Source organism: Lithobates pipiens, unplaced genomic scaffold, assembly GCF_037356315.1.
Source record: "Lithobates pipiens isolate NorthernLeopardFrog02 unplaced genomic scaffold, aLitPip1_a1.2 Scaffold_13, whole genome shotgun sequence".
Lineage (NCBI taxonomy): Eukaryota > Metazoa > Chordata > Amphibia > Anura > Ranidae > Lithobates > Lithobates pipiens.
Window position 1 is genome coordinate 188,385,945 of NW_027507718.1, and position 14,423 is coordinate 188,400,367.

The window sequence follows — 14,423 nt, forward strand, 5'->3', positions numbered from 1 at the left end:
AAATTCAATGTCTTTGTATTCCCCTTATGTTTCCTATTTGTGTGTTTTATACTGAACATATACATGATACTAAAGTGAAAGCTATACACATAGCTTTCACTTTAATCAGCGAGAGGTGATTTGTGCAGGTGCTTGGATTGAGGCTGGGGGCACTGCTGAGGGTGCAGAGGTCACCTCTGGGGAGACACCTCTGGCTGATTTTTCTACGTTCCCACGCTCTCCTGTGTGCCTTTTGGGTTGGGGATTGAGATCTACCCATCTTCACGTTCCAGGTGATACCAACAGGAGAATCACAGGTGCATTTGACCCACTGCCATATGGTATGTGTGTCCATCACCGCTGGTAAGCGTATCCTATCGTCTGCCTATATTGTTTTGGAATTTGAGTGACACACTTCTGCCTGCATCAGAGTTCAGGAAGGGAGACTCCCATGAACTTTTTTCAACATTTTTAAAAACTGTTATATTTAGTCAAAGCACCCATGGGGTTGCTTTTGGGTGACTCCGTATTTCATATATTTTTTGGACATTATTTTACACATCTATGTGTATAGCTTTCACTTTATTATCATGTATATATGCATGTGTTATGATTCCTAAGTGCTACACATTTTTGTCCCACATGTTTGTTTGACTTTGTTTGAGTGTTAGCAGCTTAATTTTTCACTTATTCTAGGTTTAGCGCAGTATTTCCCCCACCCCCCCTTTTTTCTGTTTTATATTGAAGCTAATTGACCTGTGATTGCTGTTTCCTAAATTGCCCCTTATTTCCACATCCGTGATCAGGTCTGTATTGTTGGTAATCTGTAAGTCTCATAACGCTTTGTTTCTAGTTGGTGCGTCTACCATCTGACCCATGAAATTGTCCTGTAAGATATTTAGGAACTGGCGAGCCTTAGCCCCTGTACACATGGTCGGAGATTTTCGACAACCAAATCCGTCGGATTTTGCCCGTCGGATTTTGCCCGTCGGATCTTGTCCGAAACTGTTGCATACACACGGTCGGACTAAGTTGTCGAAAAATCCGATCATTCAGAACGTGATGACGTAATTTCGTTACGATGGGACTAGTTCAGGCTAGTAGCCAATAGCTTTGATGTAGGAATTTGATCTGGGCATGCGTGGCACTTTGTCCGATCGGCATTCTCTACACATGATCAGAGTATGTCCGATCGAACCGGTTGGTCGGAAAATATTTCCAACAAGTTGAAAAATTGGGTCCGACGGATATTCTGACAGAATCAGTCCGATGCATACCACACACAGTCGGATTATCCGACAACACGGTCCGATAGGACACATTCCGATGGATTCTCCGACCGCGTGTACAAGGGCTTAGGCGAATTCCTTGCGCCCAATCTATGTCTGGATGATTAAAATCCCCCATTATGATAACACTTCCCATCCTTGCTGCTAATCCAAATTGTGATAGGAGGTCCGTCTCCCCTCCTCCCTCAGGTTAGGGGACGTAAAGCATACTCCCAGTATTATTTTCCCCTTAGTTTCATCCCTTTGAAGCTCTACCCATAAGGATCCCACCTCTTCCGTAGCTCCCTTAGCGATGTCATCTCTCACATTAACTTGTACACTGTTCTTGATATACAAGCATACCCCTACCCCTTTTTTACCCTCTCTATCTCTGTGATAAAGGAAATACTCTTGAATGCTTGCCAGCCAATCATGAGAGCTGTTGAACCAAGTCTCTAAAATTCCCACAAAATCTGAATTCTCCTCGTACAAAAGTATCAACGGTATCTTTAGTACTCCCATCTTGTCCACCAGGCTCCTGGTATTGGTGAACATGCCACGTAGTTTAGAGCGGTCGCATACTGTCCTCTTATTGGGTGTTCCGAGATTGCAAATAGGATTTGTTACTATACTTGGGGGTATGTGCTTTAGTCAACCTACCACTAATGCCCCCAATACTACCCTCTGGAATATGTTTTCTGACTATCTCTACCTCTGGATCCTTCCCCCGTCGCCTAATTTAAAAGCCCCTCTAACTTTTTGCCTATCTCCACTCCCAGCAGATCTGCACTCTCCTCCTTTAAGTGCAGTTCATCCATTCTATAGAACTGATGATCGACTGAGAAGTCGGCCCAGTTCTCCAGGAACCCAAAACCTTCCTTACTACACCAGCTCCTCAGCCACTTGTTTACTTCCCCAATCTCCCTCTGCCTTTCTGGTGTGGCTCGAGGTACTGGTAGTATTTCTGAGAATACTACCTTGAAGATCCTTTTCCTCAATTTAGCTTCTAAGTCCCTAAAATCGTTCTTTAGAACTATTCATCTGCCTCTGACTTTGTCATTGGTGCCAAAGTGCACCATGACAGCCGGGTCTTCCCCAGCCCCTCCCAGTAATCTGTCCACCACATCTGTGATGTGCCGAACCCGAGCGCCCGGTAGACAGCATACAGTTCGGCGCTTCAGGTCTTTGTCACAAATTTCCTTCTCTGTCCTTCTAAGAATTGAGTCCCCCTAACACCAGAATCTGTCTTTCCTTTCCCTTCGCTCCCCCCCCCACTCTCACTTTAGGAGTTATTCCCCTGGCAGCTAGGGGAGTCCCTCAGCTCCAGCAATGCTGGTTCCTGACTGGTTTCACCAATGTCACTCAATGAAGCATACTTATTGGGATGTTCCAGCCCAGGATCAGCCTCCCTGGCACTTTCCCCTCTAACCTTTTCTAACTGTCACCTATCTACTCTTTTCTAGTGCCTGCACCTCTTTGTCTCTACCTGCCTCTGTGCTGGCCCCTGCCAGCACCTGCCGGGTAACAACTAGCTTTCTGACACTAATACTCAACAGTACAATACACAGGACTGGACTGTATGTACATGTGGGTTGCGAGTGCACGTAGACTGTGAGTACACGTGGGCTGCGAGTGCATGTGGACTGCGAGTGCAGGTGTGCTGCGAGTGCACGTGCACTCGCAGTGCACTGCACTCCCAGCCCAGGTGTAGTCGCAGTCCATGTGCACTCGCAGTCCACGTGCAGAGATTGCACATTTTACTCCAGAAACATAAAGCAGTAATAAAACAAAAACAAACCTTTAATATACTGCAGCTTACCAATCATTAAATTTGGTTGCTGCATTCGTTTTTTTTTATTTTTTTTATTTCCATTATTTTCACCTGGTAATCCAGCCAGTAACATACTTTCTGTGTTAGGGTCTTAATGGATGGAGTAGCAACAGATTCACCTTTGGACAGCAGCATTGTCAATTTGGGAGATGGCAATAATAGATGCACTAGATTAAAGAGGTTGTAAACCTAAAAAAAAACGATTCTATTCCTTTAAAGCATGTTAAAGCATAGTGCTTGTGCAGTGTTTTTTGTCCTATTGTATGCTGTAAAATACCTGGTTGATCCTGCCTATTCCTGTATCCCCCTAGGTGTGCTGACCACGGTATTCATGGCTGCTGATCCATGATACTGTGGTCAGTTTCCGTGCCTCCGTCAGCCCTCAGTGTTTAGCCTCTCCCCCTCTCCTCCCCTGCCTGTCACTTGCTAGTGTGTGAGCCAATGGAAAAACCCAGCCCTCCCATCCCCTCCTACTGCCATTCCGTGTGGCAGTAAAGTTAGTGATTACAATTACTACCAGCCTCTCTTTTATAGCAAGATATACTACACAGTGTATGTGGTTTCTTTTAAATTCTGCAGTTAAATAACTTATTTAACATCACCGATGTGCAGTCATGTGACCACCCAGCTGACATCAGCGATGTAAAAAAAGGTATTTAGCTGCAGAATTAAAAAAAACACAGACACTGTGTAATATACTTTGTAATAGCAGAGGGGCTGGTAGTAATTGTGAGCACTGACTTCACAACCGCCTTAAGCCCTGGTTCACGCATATGTGACTTGTGATGCATTTCCACTGAAACTGATTCGCATGGCAGGCCGGGTAGCATGTGTTCTGATGGAGGTGGTTCACATACATTTGATTCAACCAAACTGCATTTTGACTGCATTTGACTGCATTTCTAAAAAGGGTCCTGTGCAAGTTTGAAGCGTCGCATTACAAATTCGCAACCCTTAGACTATAGTGACATTCTGAAATTATTATTAGTTCAGGTATGAGTGTGTATCTGAGGTGTTTCTGCAAACATTATTTTTTGTTAAAAGGTGAACTTTCACACTTGAGATCTTTTTAGGTGTTTTAGCTCTAAAAATAGTGTCTGTAAAGCACCTGAAAGTGCTTTTACACTGGGGCGTTGCGCTTGTAGAATGGAAAAAAAAGTCCTGCAAGCAGCATCTTTGGAGTGATGTGGAGCGGTGTATATGCCGCTCCCAAAATGCCCTGGCCATTTGAAATGAATGGGCAGCGCTGCCGAATCGCCTGCAAGGCGCTTCAGCAGCACCACAATACGGGTGCTATTAACCCTTTCTTTGGCTGCTAGCAGGGGTTAAAAGCACCCTGCTAGCAGCTGAAAAGCGCCACCTTAACAGCGGTAAAGCCCGCTAAAACTAGCTGTGTTCTACCGCTAGCGCCCGCTACTGCCACAGTTACTATTGAGCTTATGTTAGCTTCCAGCCAAACTGTTATGCCATCAATTGGCTGGTGTCATAGCTGATCGCATATGCAGTACTATGACAACAGATCAAACAGGGACTAAAACTGCAAATTCCTTGGCTGTAAAGGATAGGAGGGTTTAGTTCCACCTTAAAGCCAAACTCCAGCTAATGCTTTTTTGGAGCAGTTATAGCAATACTTTTCTTATCCTTTTGGGATAAAGGTTTTATATAAAAAAATTAAAGCTGACCATTGTAAGCACTTCCCTCAGTGTTAAATGTTTTTTCCCAACCCTCTAATTAACAATTTCGCTGGACGGCTTGGCCTGGTAAATTGAGTGGAATTTAAATAATAAATTAAAATAATACACTTACTGGTTGGATCACCAGGTGAAAATAAAGGAAAAATGCCTAAAAAAGGAAATCAAATGCAGCCACCACAACCACAGTAAGTACTGGTTAGCTGCAATTTTTTGTTTTTGATACAGCTTTAAATCACCTTTTCTTTGCAGACATATAAAGCCCGAAGAAAAAAAAAAACGAACTGCAGCAACATCTGCCAACAATATGGCTGTGTAACATAATTAGCATACCTAAATATAGATGCTGATATGAGGCATACACACAGCAGTTGTTTAGTCTGCGTAACAGTGTAACAAATTAGAAACTTTCCTAACAAAGCCCTATTCTGCATATATAAGATTATGTATTGCAGATTATTAACAAGTGTTTCTCAACAACAAAAATCTGCAGAATTTTATCTAACTTAATCGGCATTTTGAAATTGGGACCAGGAAAGAAACTGATGGTAAATCCAAAATGTTACAGATGTTAATGAAACAGGAAGTAAGGTGAAGTCATCTAGTGGGGTGGCGGTCTAGTGATAGCTGCCTAAGGGTACACTCATACTGGGCATGGTTAAATTAAACCATGCCTGAGTTTGATTGTCACCCTCCTCAGTCCCCGCTAATCTGCACTCACATTTTACTTTAAAGTTTCTAGGTGCACTTACTTCCAGACCACCATGATCCCTGTGCTTCTGTGCTCAGTCATCTATGAAGAGTTCTGTGCTCTGGCACGGTTTGCATTCACACTGAAGAGGACCTTTCTGGACCACAAGTGAACCATGCCCAGGACCACCTTGTCTCCAGGCATGGTTTGGAGCACCCACTGTACACAGGTGAACCACACCAAGGGAGCGAACTGTGTCCAGACATGGTTAAAACTGCCACTGTAAATGCACCCTTAGAAGAGATGTCCCTTCCGTTTCCTTTCACTTCCTCTTGTGTCTCCGGGACAGAGGCAGCAAAAAAAAAATCAAAAAATCTGAGAGGGGTTTAACATCAAATATCGCTCAAGTATATATTGCTTATATATAAATTTGCCTACAACCCCATTTGCCAGTGTTATATATAAGGCAAAGGTCCTCAACTCCCCGTGTCACTGACTGCCGCCAATCCATGGCTTGCTTGGGGCCAGGCCGCACAACGTGGAGGTGGGTGGCGGACAAGCAAGGTTCAGTCTTTATTGGCAGCTGCCTGTTTTGCCTAGTGGGCTTCACGTCTCGTTGGGTCATCAGTGGGGCCCTGCTGTGGGCTGTGCATGCAGGCGATCTAAATCCCTGTTGGGGTCTAGTGCCTGGTGGTCTGGCAAGAGTTATGATGCCGAGATAACGAGCCAGTACAATCTGCACTGCCAACCACCAAAGGGCACCTGCTCCCCTTCTCCCAGCACCACCACTCCCTTCCCTTTCTGCAGTCACATCACTCAGCCAATGTATATATATTTTAGAATTTTATTTATCACATTAGCTCAATCTATTATTATGTAAAAAATCCTAAATATTGTATTATTATTATTATGAAAAAAGTATATTGTTATTGGGGAAAAAATAGATTTTTTTAAATCTTTATTTGTATCCGTTTGGCTGATTACATGATTTAATATTATCAATAGCAATAAGTAGAGCTCAAGTGATCAGCCAAACAAATACAAATAAAGATTTACAAAAAAATATATATTTTCTTCAAAAACAATAATAATAATAATACTTTTTTCTCATAATAATAATATATTGAGCTTATGTGGTCAGCCAAAGAGATACAAACAAAAATTAAAAAATAAATATGTGTGGCAAGTGAGGTGACAGGCGACAATCCCACTCCCCCTAGTCCGTGGATTGGTTATCTTCCACAAGGACGTTTCCTGATGCTGGGAGGTTGGGGACCACTGATATAAGGTATGTCTTGTTAGAGAAGTCATACTTGTAAAGAATAATTTATGAAAACTAGAGCATAGATTGTCCTAGAATAGTAACACACCTCCATCACTCATGATATTGTTTTTTTCTTAGAGAAAGCTAATGGTTACTACTAATGAGCACTTAGTACAGTAGCAGATAGTGGAATATGCATTACTTTTTCCAAAACCATTAAGTTAGCTCACATGAGCAATTAATGGACAGAGGGGAAGGCTGAATGATGTTCATTTGTGAACAAAAAATCACTTAAAAAGAATATATGTTTGGAGGCTATCTGACTTCAGTGATATGATTCATTTGAAAGACGCAAACAGAAAACACCCAGACATTTCTGTACTATAGTAAAAGAGAAAAAAAATATTGAACAGTCAACACAAAACTAGAACATCAGATCTGACATGTTGGCAGATTGAATCAGATACTGCTTTCTTATAAATTCTGGGGGACTCCTTCAATCACTGGACCAGAATTAGACATTCCCCACCATGGAGTTGCTTGCTTTCTGTTGTACTTTCCTTATGCTACCATAATCTTTCAAACAGAATGTAGACCCCATCCCGGGAGTCAGCAGACTTGGGAACTTGGATAAGAGGTTTCACTTCCAGAGCCCTCAAGCATTTTAATAAACTGTTGGGTTGATGATTATTTCAGTATCTACCCAAAATGGAAAAAAATATTTAACAAGGCAGAGTGTAGCAACTAATTGCAATGTTTGGACTTCTAATAATTGGCTTCTCTCGAATGGGGCTGTTGGAAAATTGTAATTTGATCACCGCATGCAGCCATTCAACTGCAGTGCTGATAAGTGTATTTTGACAGAGAGTGAGTCCCGCTGTCAGAATACAATAGCTTAGCGGGGAGGATTCCTCTATCCACCTTACTTGTGTGGATGGGGATTCCATTAATTTTTTTTGATCAGCCGGCTCTCTGATCAAAAGATCCATCTGTAGCTAGCCTTACTCTTATACTGAAACACTATGTAACTAAACTTTGCCTTTACTTATTATGAAACTAGGCCTAGGCTCACCAAAATTGGACAATAGCAGATTGAAAAAACATTTCCTGGTCTGATGAGTCTCAATTCCAGCTGCGACATTCAGATCGTAGGGTCAGAATTTGGCGTAAATAACATGAAAGCATGGATCCAGCCTGCCTTGTATCAATGATTTAAACTGCTGATGGTGGCGTAGTGGTGCAGGGGATATTTTCTTAGCACACTTTGTGCCTCTTAGTACCAGTTGAATATCATTTAAATGTCACGGCCTACCTGATTATTGTTGCTGACCATGTCCATCCGTTTATGACTACAGTGTATCTATCTTCTCATGGCTACTTCCAGCAGGATAATCATCTTAACACTGGTTTCTTGAACATGACAATGAGTTCACTGTACTCCAATGGCCTCTACAGTCACCAAAACTCAATCCAATAGAGCACCTTTGGGATGTGGTGGAGATTCGCATCATGTGCAGCCAACAAATCTGGAGCAACTGCGTAATGCTATCATGTCAATATTCACCAAAATTTCTGAGGAATGTTTCCAACACCTTGTTGAATCTATACCACAAAGAATTAAGGCAGTTTGATAAAGTGGCCATTGAATGTATATTTAAATACTAAGATACAGTAGGATGAATTTTCCATTGAATTTCTTTATATTTCAGTAACGCAAATGCCAAGCTCTTCTCTAGAGGAGATGGTGGAACTGTGCCTCAAAACAAGGGCAGTGGGGTAATCATTGATCACGTTGAGCAGAATGGCTGTGGACAAAAGTTTACAAGCTCTGGCATGCTCATTTTTGCGTTATTAATTATATCAATGATATTTTAGTTTTTAGATACATCCCTAAGTTTTAAAGTTAAATGTGTGTGAATTATGACTGAATATCATTAAAACACTTTTATGCATAGGAATAGATTATTTTCTTTTTCTTTACAAAGCACTGTTATTAGGTTTTTGACACTTGAAAAGATATCCATCAATGAACTGGGCACCACAGAAATGGATAGGGGGGTATTCATCTCCCTCTGGCATGATCAGAGATTCAGTAAAGTTGACCTATTCTTTGTATAAAAAACCTCTAAATAGAAAGATAGTTAAACTTGTAAGATTTAATTTTGATTTAGTTTACGCATGTATTTATTTTGTTTGGTTTAGGAGGTCCTTAAACATCTTCAGGGCAAGCTCGAACATGATGTTGGCACATCGGCGAGTCAGTGTGACATACTGGATCAGATGAAAGGTAAAAAAGTAGTGTAAATTAAAAGGATAGCTTGAGATACAATGAAAAGTATGTAGCATCAAATATGTATTACAGACGAAAGGATTTCCTTCAGCTCTTGACTTTTCATTTGCATTTTTCTAACCAATCACCCTTCTTAACCAGTTGCACTTTGGGGCAATAAATACCATTGTTTAATATGTTTATGTGTGAAAAATAATAATATTTCTAATTTATATTTTTCAAAATATTTTTATTTTTCAAACTACGTTTGTCATTTTTTAACGCATCTAAATATAAATATTGCATATTACTATTTCCTAATTATCACTTGCAGCCAGCAGGTGGACTTTCCACCTTATATTGCTGCTATGTTGTGATTAGCCTATGTTAACCAAAGCCATTTCTGGTGCTGGGATCTCTGCCATGTTTCATTTTAGAAGGAGACCTGCATACACCCGGAACAAACGATGCAGGGTGAAGTCGGTATGCAGTAGACTAGAGGTATAGTGTTTTGGGGTAGACTTTGTTATATAGGCTCAATTTAGGGTTTGTTTAAAACAGCTCTCAACATATTTGTACAATAAACTGTTTCAAACTCATAATTTGAGCCATCAGTCTCTATGTCACTTTTGTGTCCTGCAGTCACATACGGACTGTCAAGACTCAAGAGGAATTACAGCGTGCAGCAGGGGACCACTTGCAGTGGATGCAGCCTTTTTGTACATGTCCCTCACGGCAGTGCCCAGCTCAGCATGCCCTTTTTTGATGATCCCTTGACTATTAGCCTTCAAAATGCCCCAACTGATTATCAAGATTCATCCCCAACAGACTTCAGTGGGGTTCAATTTTACGTTTGGAATTTTCAGACTTCAGGCACAATTCAATGAACCTCCCACGAACCAAACCTTGGAATCAGAAACTCAAATTCCATACAAAATTGAATGAATTAGCTGATATTGTTTAAGTGCAAAAGATGCAGAGAAAATGTCTTTTATACTTGTGCTCCCCCACTCCTAATGTCAGACTGAATGCAACCAGGGAATTGTTCAAATGTAAAGATGGTGGGACTTCAGTACACCTCTGCTGTAGAAACCATCAATTAGCAATGCAATATTTTACTATCACAAACCAGGAGTTTAAAAAAAATGAATGATTGACTCTTTATTTGTTGAGTAGTCTTGACCTCTTCTTTTTAGATTCAATTTATTATGCTATATATAATTTGATTTGCAGGCTTAAAAAAATAAGAGAGTTGACAATTTAACCCACATTTATTCTCTGCAAGGTGATGCCCATGGTTTATACAATCAATATGCAACTGCTGGTTCCTCTGATACCTCAGTGATCCTGAGCCGGGCTTCTGCAGCACCATCTCAACAATCAGATAATCCTCAGAAGAAAGAAAGGGCAGAGGGTCGTTCAAGTGGCACTTTAAAAGCAGAACTGGAGAGGGAAAGGTGAGAAAATAGATCACTTAGAAAAGCTACAAATTGTAATTTTCTGTATTATTCAAGAAAACATATTCAAAAGTAAAAACTGACAGGCACTAACATGTATAATATACTTACTATAGAAAGTTGGTGTATTTGGATTTAGCTTTGTTTGGAGTGTGAAAGCATTAGAAACCCTTGTCAGGTTTTACTGCTGTCTGTGACCTGACTGGGGAGGCTACCTTTCCGATTTGTTCCGGTGACCATTATCACAATCTGAAAGTGATGAAAAATCCCAAATTTTGAGTTATCACTGGAACAAGGGCAAGTTTTCTAATGGGGACACTTGGTGGGGTGATAGCTGTGTAAGTGAGTGTGTCCAGTAAAGTGAATGGAATTTTTTCTGAGGAGACACAGATGGCAAAGAAAAACCTTGGCAGGGGTTTTAACCCTTCTATACCTTATCCAAATAACTTTTTTATTGGTTTTAGATGTACAGTATCTCACAAAAGTGAGTGCACCCCTCAGATTTTTGTAAATATTTTATTATATCTTTTCATGTGACAACAATGAAGATATGACACTTTGCTACACTGTAAAGTAGTGAGTGTACAGCTTGTATAACAGTGTAAATTTGCTGTCCCCTCAAAATAATTCAACACATAGCTATTAATGTTTAAACCTCTGGCAACAAAAGTGAGTACACCCCTAAGTGAAAATGTCCAAATTAGGTCCAAAGTGTTAATATTTTGTGTGGCCACCATTATTTTCTAGCACTGCCTTAACCTTCTTGGGCATGGAGTTCACCAGAGCTTCACAGGTTGCCACTGGAGTCCTCTTCCACTCCTCCATGATGACATCACGGGGCTGGTGGATGTTAGAGACCTTGTGCTCCTCCACCTTTCATTTGAGGATGCCCCACAGATGCTCAATAGGGTTTAGGTCTAGAGACATGCTTGGCCAGTCCATCACCTTTACCCCCAGCTTCTTTAACAAAGCAGTGGTAGTCTTGGAGGTGTATTTGGGGTCGGTATCATGTTGGAATACTGCCCTGCAACCCAGTCTCCGAAGGGAGGGGATCATGCTCTGCTTCAGTATGTCACAGTACATGTTGGCATTCATGGTTCCCTCAATGAACTGTAGCTCCCATTTCCAGGAGCACTAATGCAGCCCCAGACCATGACACTCCCACCACAATGCTTAACTGTAGGCAAGACACATTTGTCTTTGTACTCCTCACCTGGTTGCCGCCACACACACTTCACACCATATGAACCAAATAAGTTTATCTTGGTCTCATCAGACCACAGAACATGCTTCCAGTAATCCATGTCCTTAGTCTGCTTGTCTTCAGCAAACTGTTTGCGGGCTTTCATGTGCATCATCTTTAGAAGGGGCTTCCTTCTAGGATGACAACCATGCAGACCAATTTCATGCAGTGTGCGGCGTGTGGTCTGACCCCTGACAGGCTGACTACTGTTAAATCGCTGTATGGTTTTGGCCACTGTGCTGTAGCTCAGTTTCAGGGTCTTGGCAATCTTCTTATAGCCTAGGCCATCTTTATGTAGAGCAATAATTCTTTTTTCAGATCCTCAGTGAGTTCTTTGCCATTAGGTGCCATGTTGAACTTCCAGTGACCAGTATATTAGTTACATAGTTACATAGTCAGTAAGGTTGAATAAAGACACCAGTCCATCCAGTTCAACCTGAGTGAGTGTAGGTGCGTGTCTACAATTCTCACTATCCCTGTACATTTTGTCTCATTAAGATGCACATCTATTATATTATTATTTTATTTAAAGTACTCGTATAGCGCCATCAATTTTACGTAGCACTCCACACATACATTGCACACTCACATCGATCCCTACCCTCAAGGAGCCCACAATCCAAGGTCCCCAACTCACATTCATATACTAGGGTCAATTTTTGGACAGAAGCCAATTAACCTACCAGCATGTCTTTGGAGTGTGGGAGGAAACCGGGGCACACGGAGGAAACCTACGCAGGCACAGGGAGAACATGCAAACTCCAGATGGGTAGTGTCATGATTGGGATTGGGATGCAGACCTGTGACCCTTTTTACTGCTAGGCAAGAGTGCTACCCACTACACCACTGTGCCGCCCTAATGAGTATGAGAGAGTGAGAGTGATAAAACCAAATTTAACACACCTGCTCCCAGTTCACAGCTGAGACCTTGTAACAGTAACGAGTCACATGACCCCGGGGAGGGAAAATGGCTAATTGGGCCCAATTTGGACATTTTCACTAAGGGGTGTACTCACTTTTGTTGCCAGCAGTTTAGACATTAATGGCTGTGTGTTAAGTTATTTTGAGGGGACAGCAAATTTACATTGTTATACAAACTGTACACTCACTACTTTACATTGTAGCAAAGTGTAATTTCTTCAGTGTTGTCACATGAAAAGATATAACAAAATATTTACAAAAATGTGAAGGGTGTACTTACTTTTGTGAGATACTGTATGTCAAAGCTGTAGTAAGCCGTAACCCCCAAAAAAAGTCCCCTGGAAGTTAATTGCATAATATGCTAGTATGCACTGTAAAATAGTAACATAAGTAGAAAAACACACCAACATGCATAAGCTCCTATATAGAAATATAACTCTTATTCGCATCAAAGTCAAACAATAACAAACGAATGACTAAAAAGTCTTGACCAAGAATAAAGTTAAAATAGCACTGGCAAAAATTTAAATGAAAAACAGCAGCCACCAGCACAAAGACACTTTTCATTCAATGTAGGTACCGTACCCAGTGCTGATTTTAAAACAAAATCCAAATACACTTAAAGTGGTTGTAAAGGCAGAAGATTTTTTTATCTTAAGGCATTCTATGCATTAGGGTAAAAAACCTTCTGTGTCCAGCAGCCCCCCTCAGCCCCCTAATACTTACCTGAGCCCCATCTCAATCCAATGATGTTGCATGAGAGTCTTGGCTGTCCGGACTCCCCCTCTTCATTGGCTGAGACAGCAGCAAAGCGCCATTGGCTCCCGCTGCTGTCAATCAAAGTCAGTGAGCCAATAAGGAGAGAGAGGGGGCGGGGCCGTGTTTTCCATGTCTGAATGGACACATAGAGCTGTAGCTCAGCTCAGGTGCCCCCACAGCAAGCTGCTTGCTGTGGGGGCACTCAACAGGAGGGAGGGGCCAGGAGTGCCAAAGTGGGACCCAAGAAGAGAAGGATCTGGGCTGCTCTGTGCAAAACCACTGCATAGAGCAAGTAAGTATGACATGTTTGTTATTTTTAAAGGAGAAAAACAAGACTTTAGTATCACTTTATGCTTTAAAGATTTGCTATGAATAAAAATTTTGATCAATTCCTTAAAACATTTGTTATTAGATGCTGGAGTAGAAAGCTCTAGCACATCTAAAGTCTTTTTAAAAATATTTGAATTGTCTGACATTGATATTATGTTTGACAACCACTAGACATGTGCGATTCAGTTTGTTCAGATTTGTTTTTTGGACTAAAGCCGGGTACAGACTAATGCCCTGTACACGTGGTCGGACATTCCTACCACAAAATCCGTCTGATTTTTTCCGACGGATTTTGTCCGAAATTTGTGTAGCATACAAAGTTGTCGGAAAATCTGATCGTTCGGAAGAGGTGACGTTCGTTACGTATGACAGGACTACGTAGAGGCTAGTAGCCAATAGTTTTGGTCTCGTAATTTAATCTGAGCATGCGTGGCACTTTGTCCGTCGGACAAACGATCGGAAAAAGTCAGATTGGATTTTGTTGTCGGAAAATTTTAGATCCAGTTCTCAAACTTTTCCCATCGGGATTTCCGACGGAAAAAGTGCGATAGAGCCCACACACGATCGTATTTTCCGACAACATAATCCGATCGGACCTTATCCGTCGGAATTTTCGACCATGTGTACAGGTCATTACAGTTTTTTTTAAACCCGCTGGGTTGCACGAAGAGGAACTGTCAGCTCTGGTCGGGAGCTGCTATACTAACAATGCCATATTAG

At 41.5% G+C, this 14,423-nt stretch overlaps 1 protein-coding gene across 2 annotated transcripts in view; it reads left to right on the forward strand.

The window, feature by feature from the left end:
* Positions 1-14,423, forward strand: part of APC2 (APC regulator of Wnt signaling pathway 2) — a 105,910-nt gene that overhangs the window by 37,182 nt on the left and 54,305 nt on the right. For both annotated transcript variants that reach the window (XM_077475999.1, XM_077476000.1), the window contains exons 4-5: positions 8,927-9,011; positions 10,279-10,450. In XM_077475999.1, the coding sequence (XP_077332125.1) occupies positions 8,927-9,011; positions 10,279-10,450 (257 nt within the window). The remainder of the gene's footprint in view (positions 1-8,926; positions 9,012-10,278; positions 10,451-14,423) is intronic.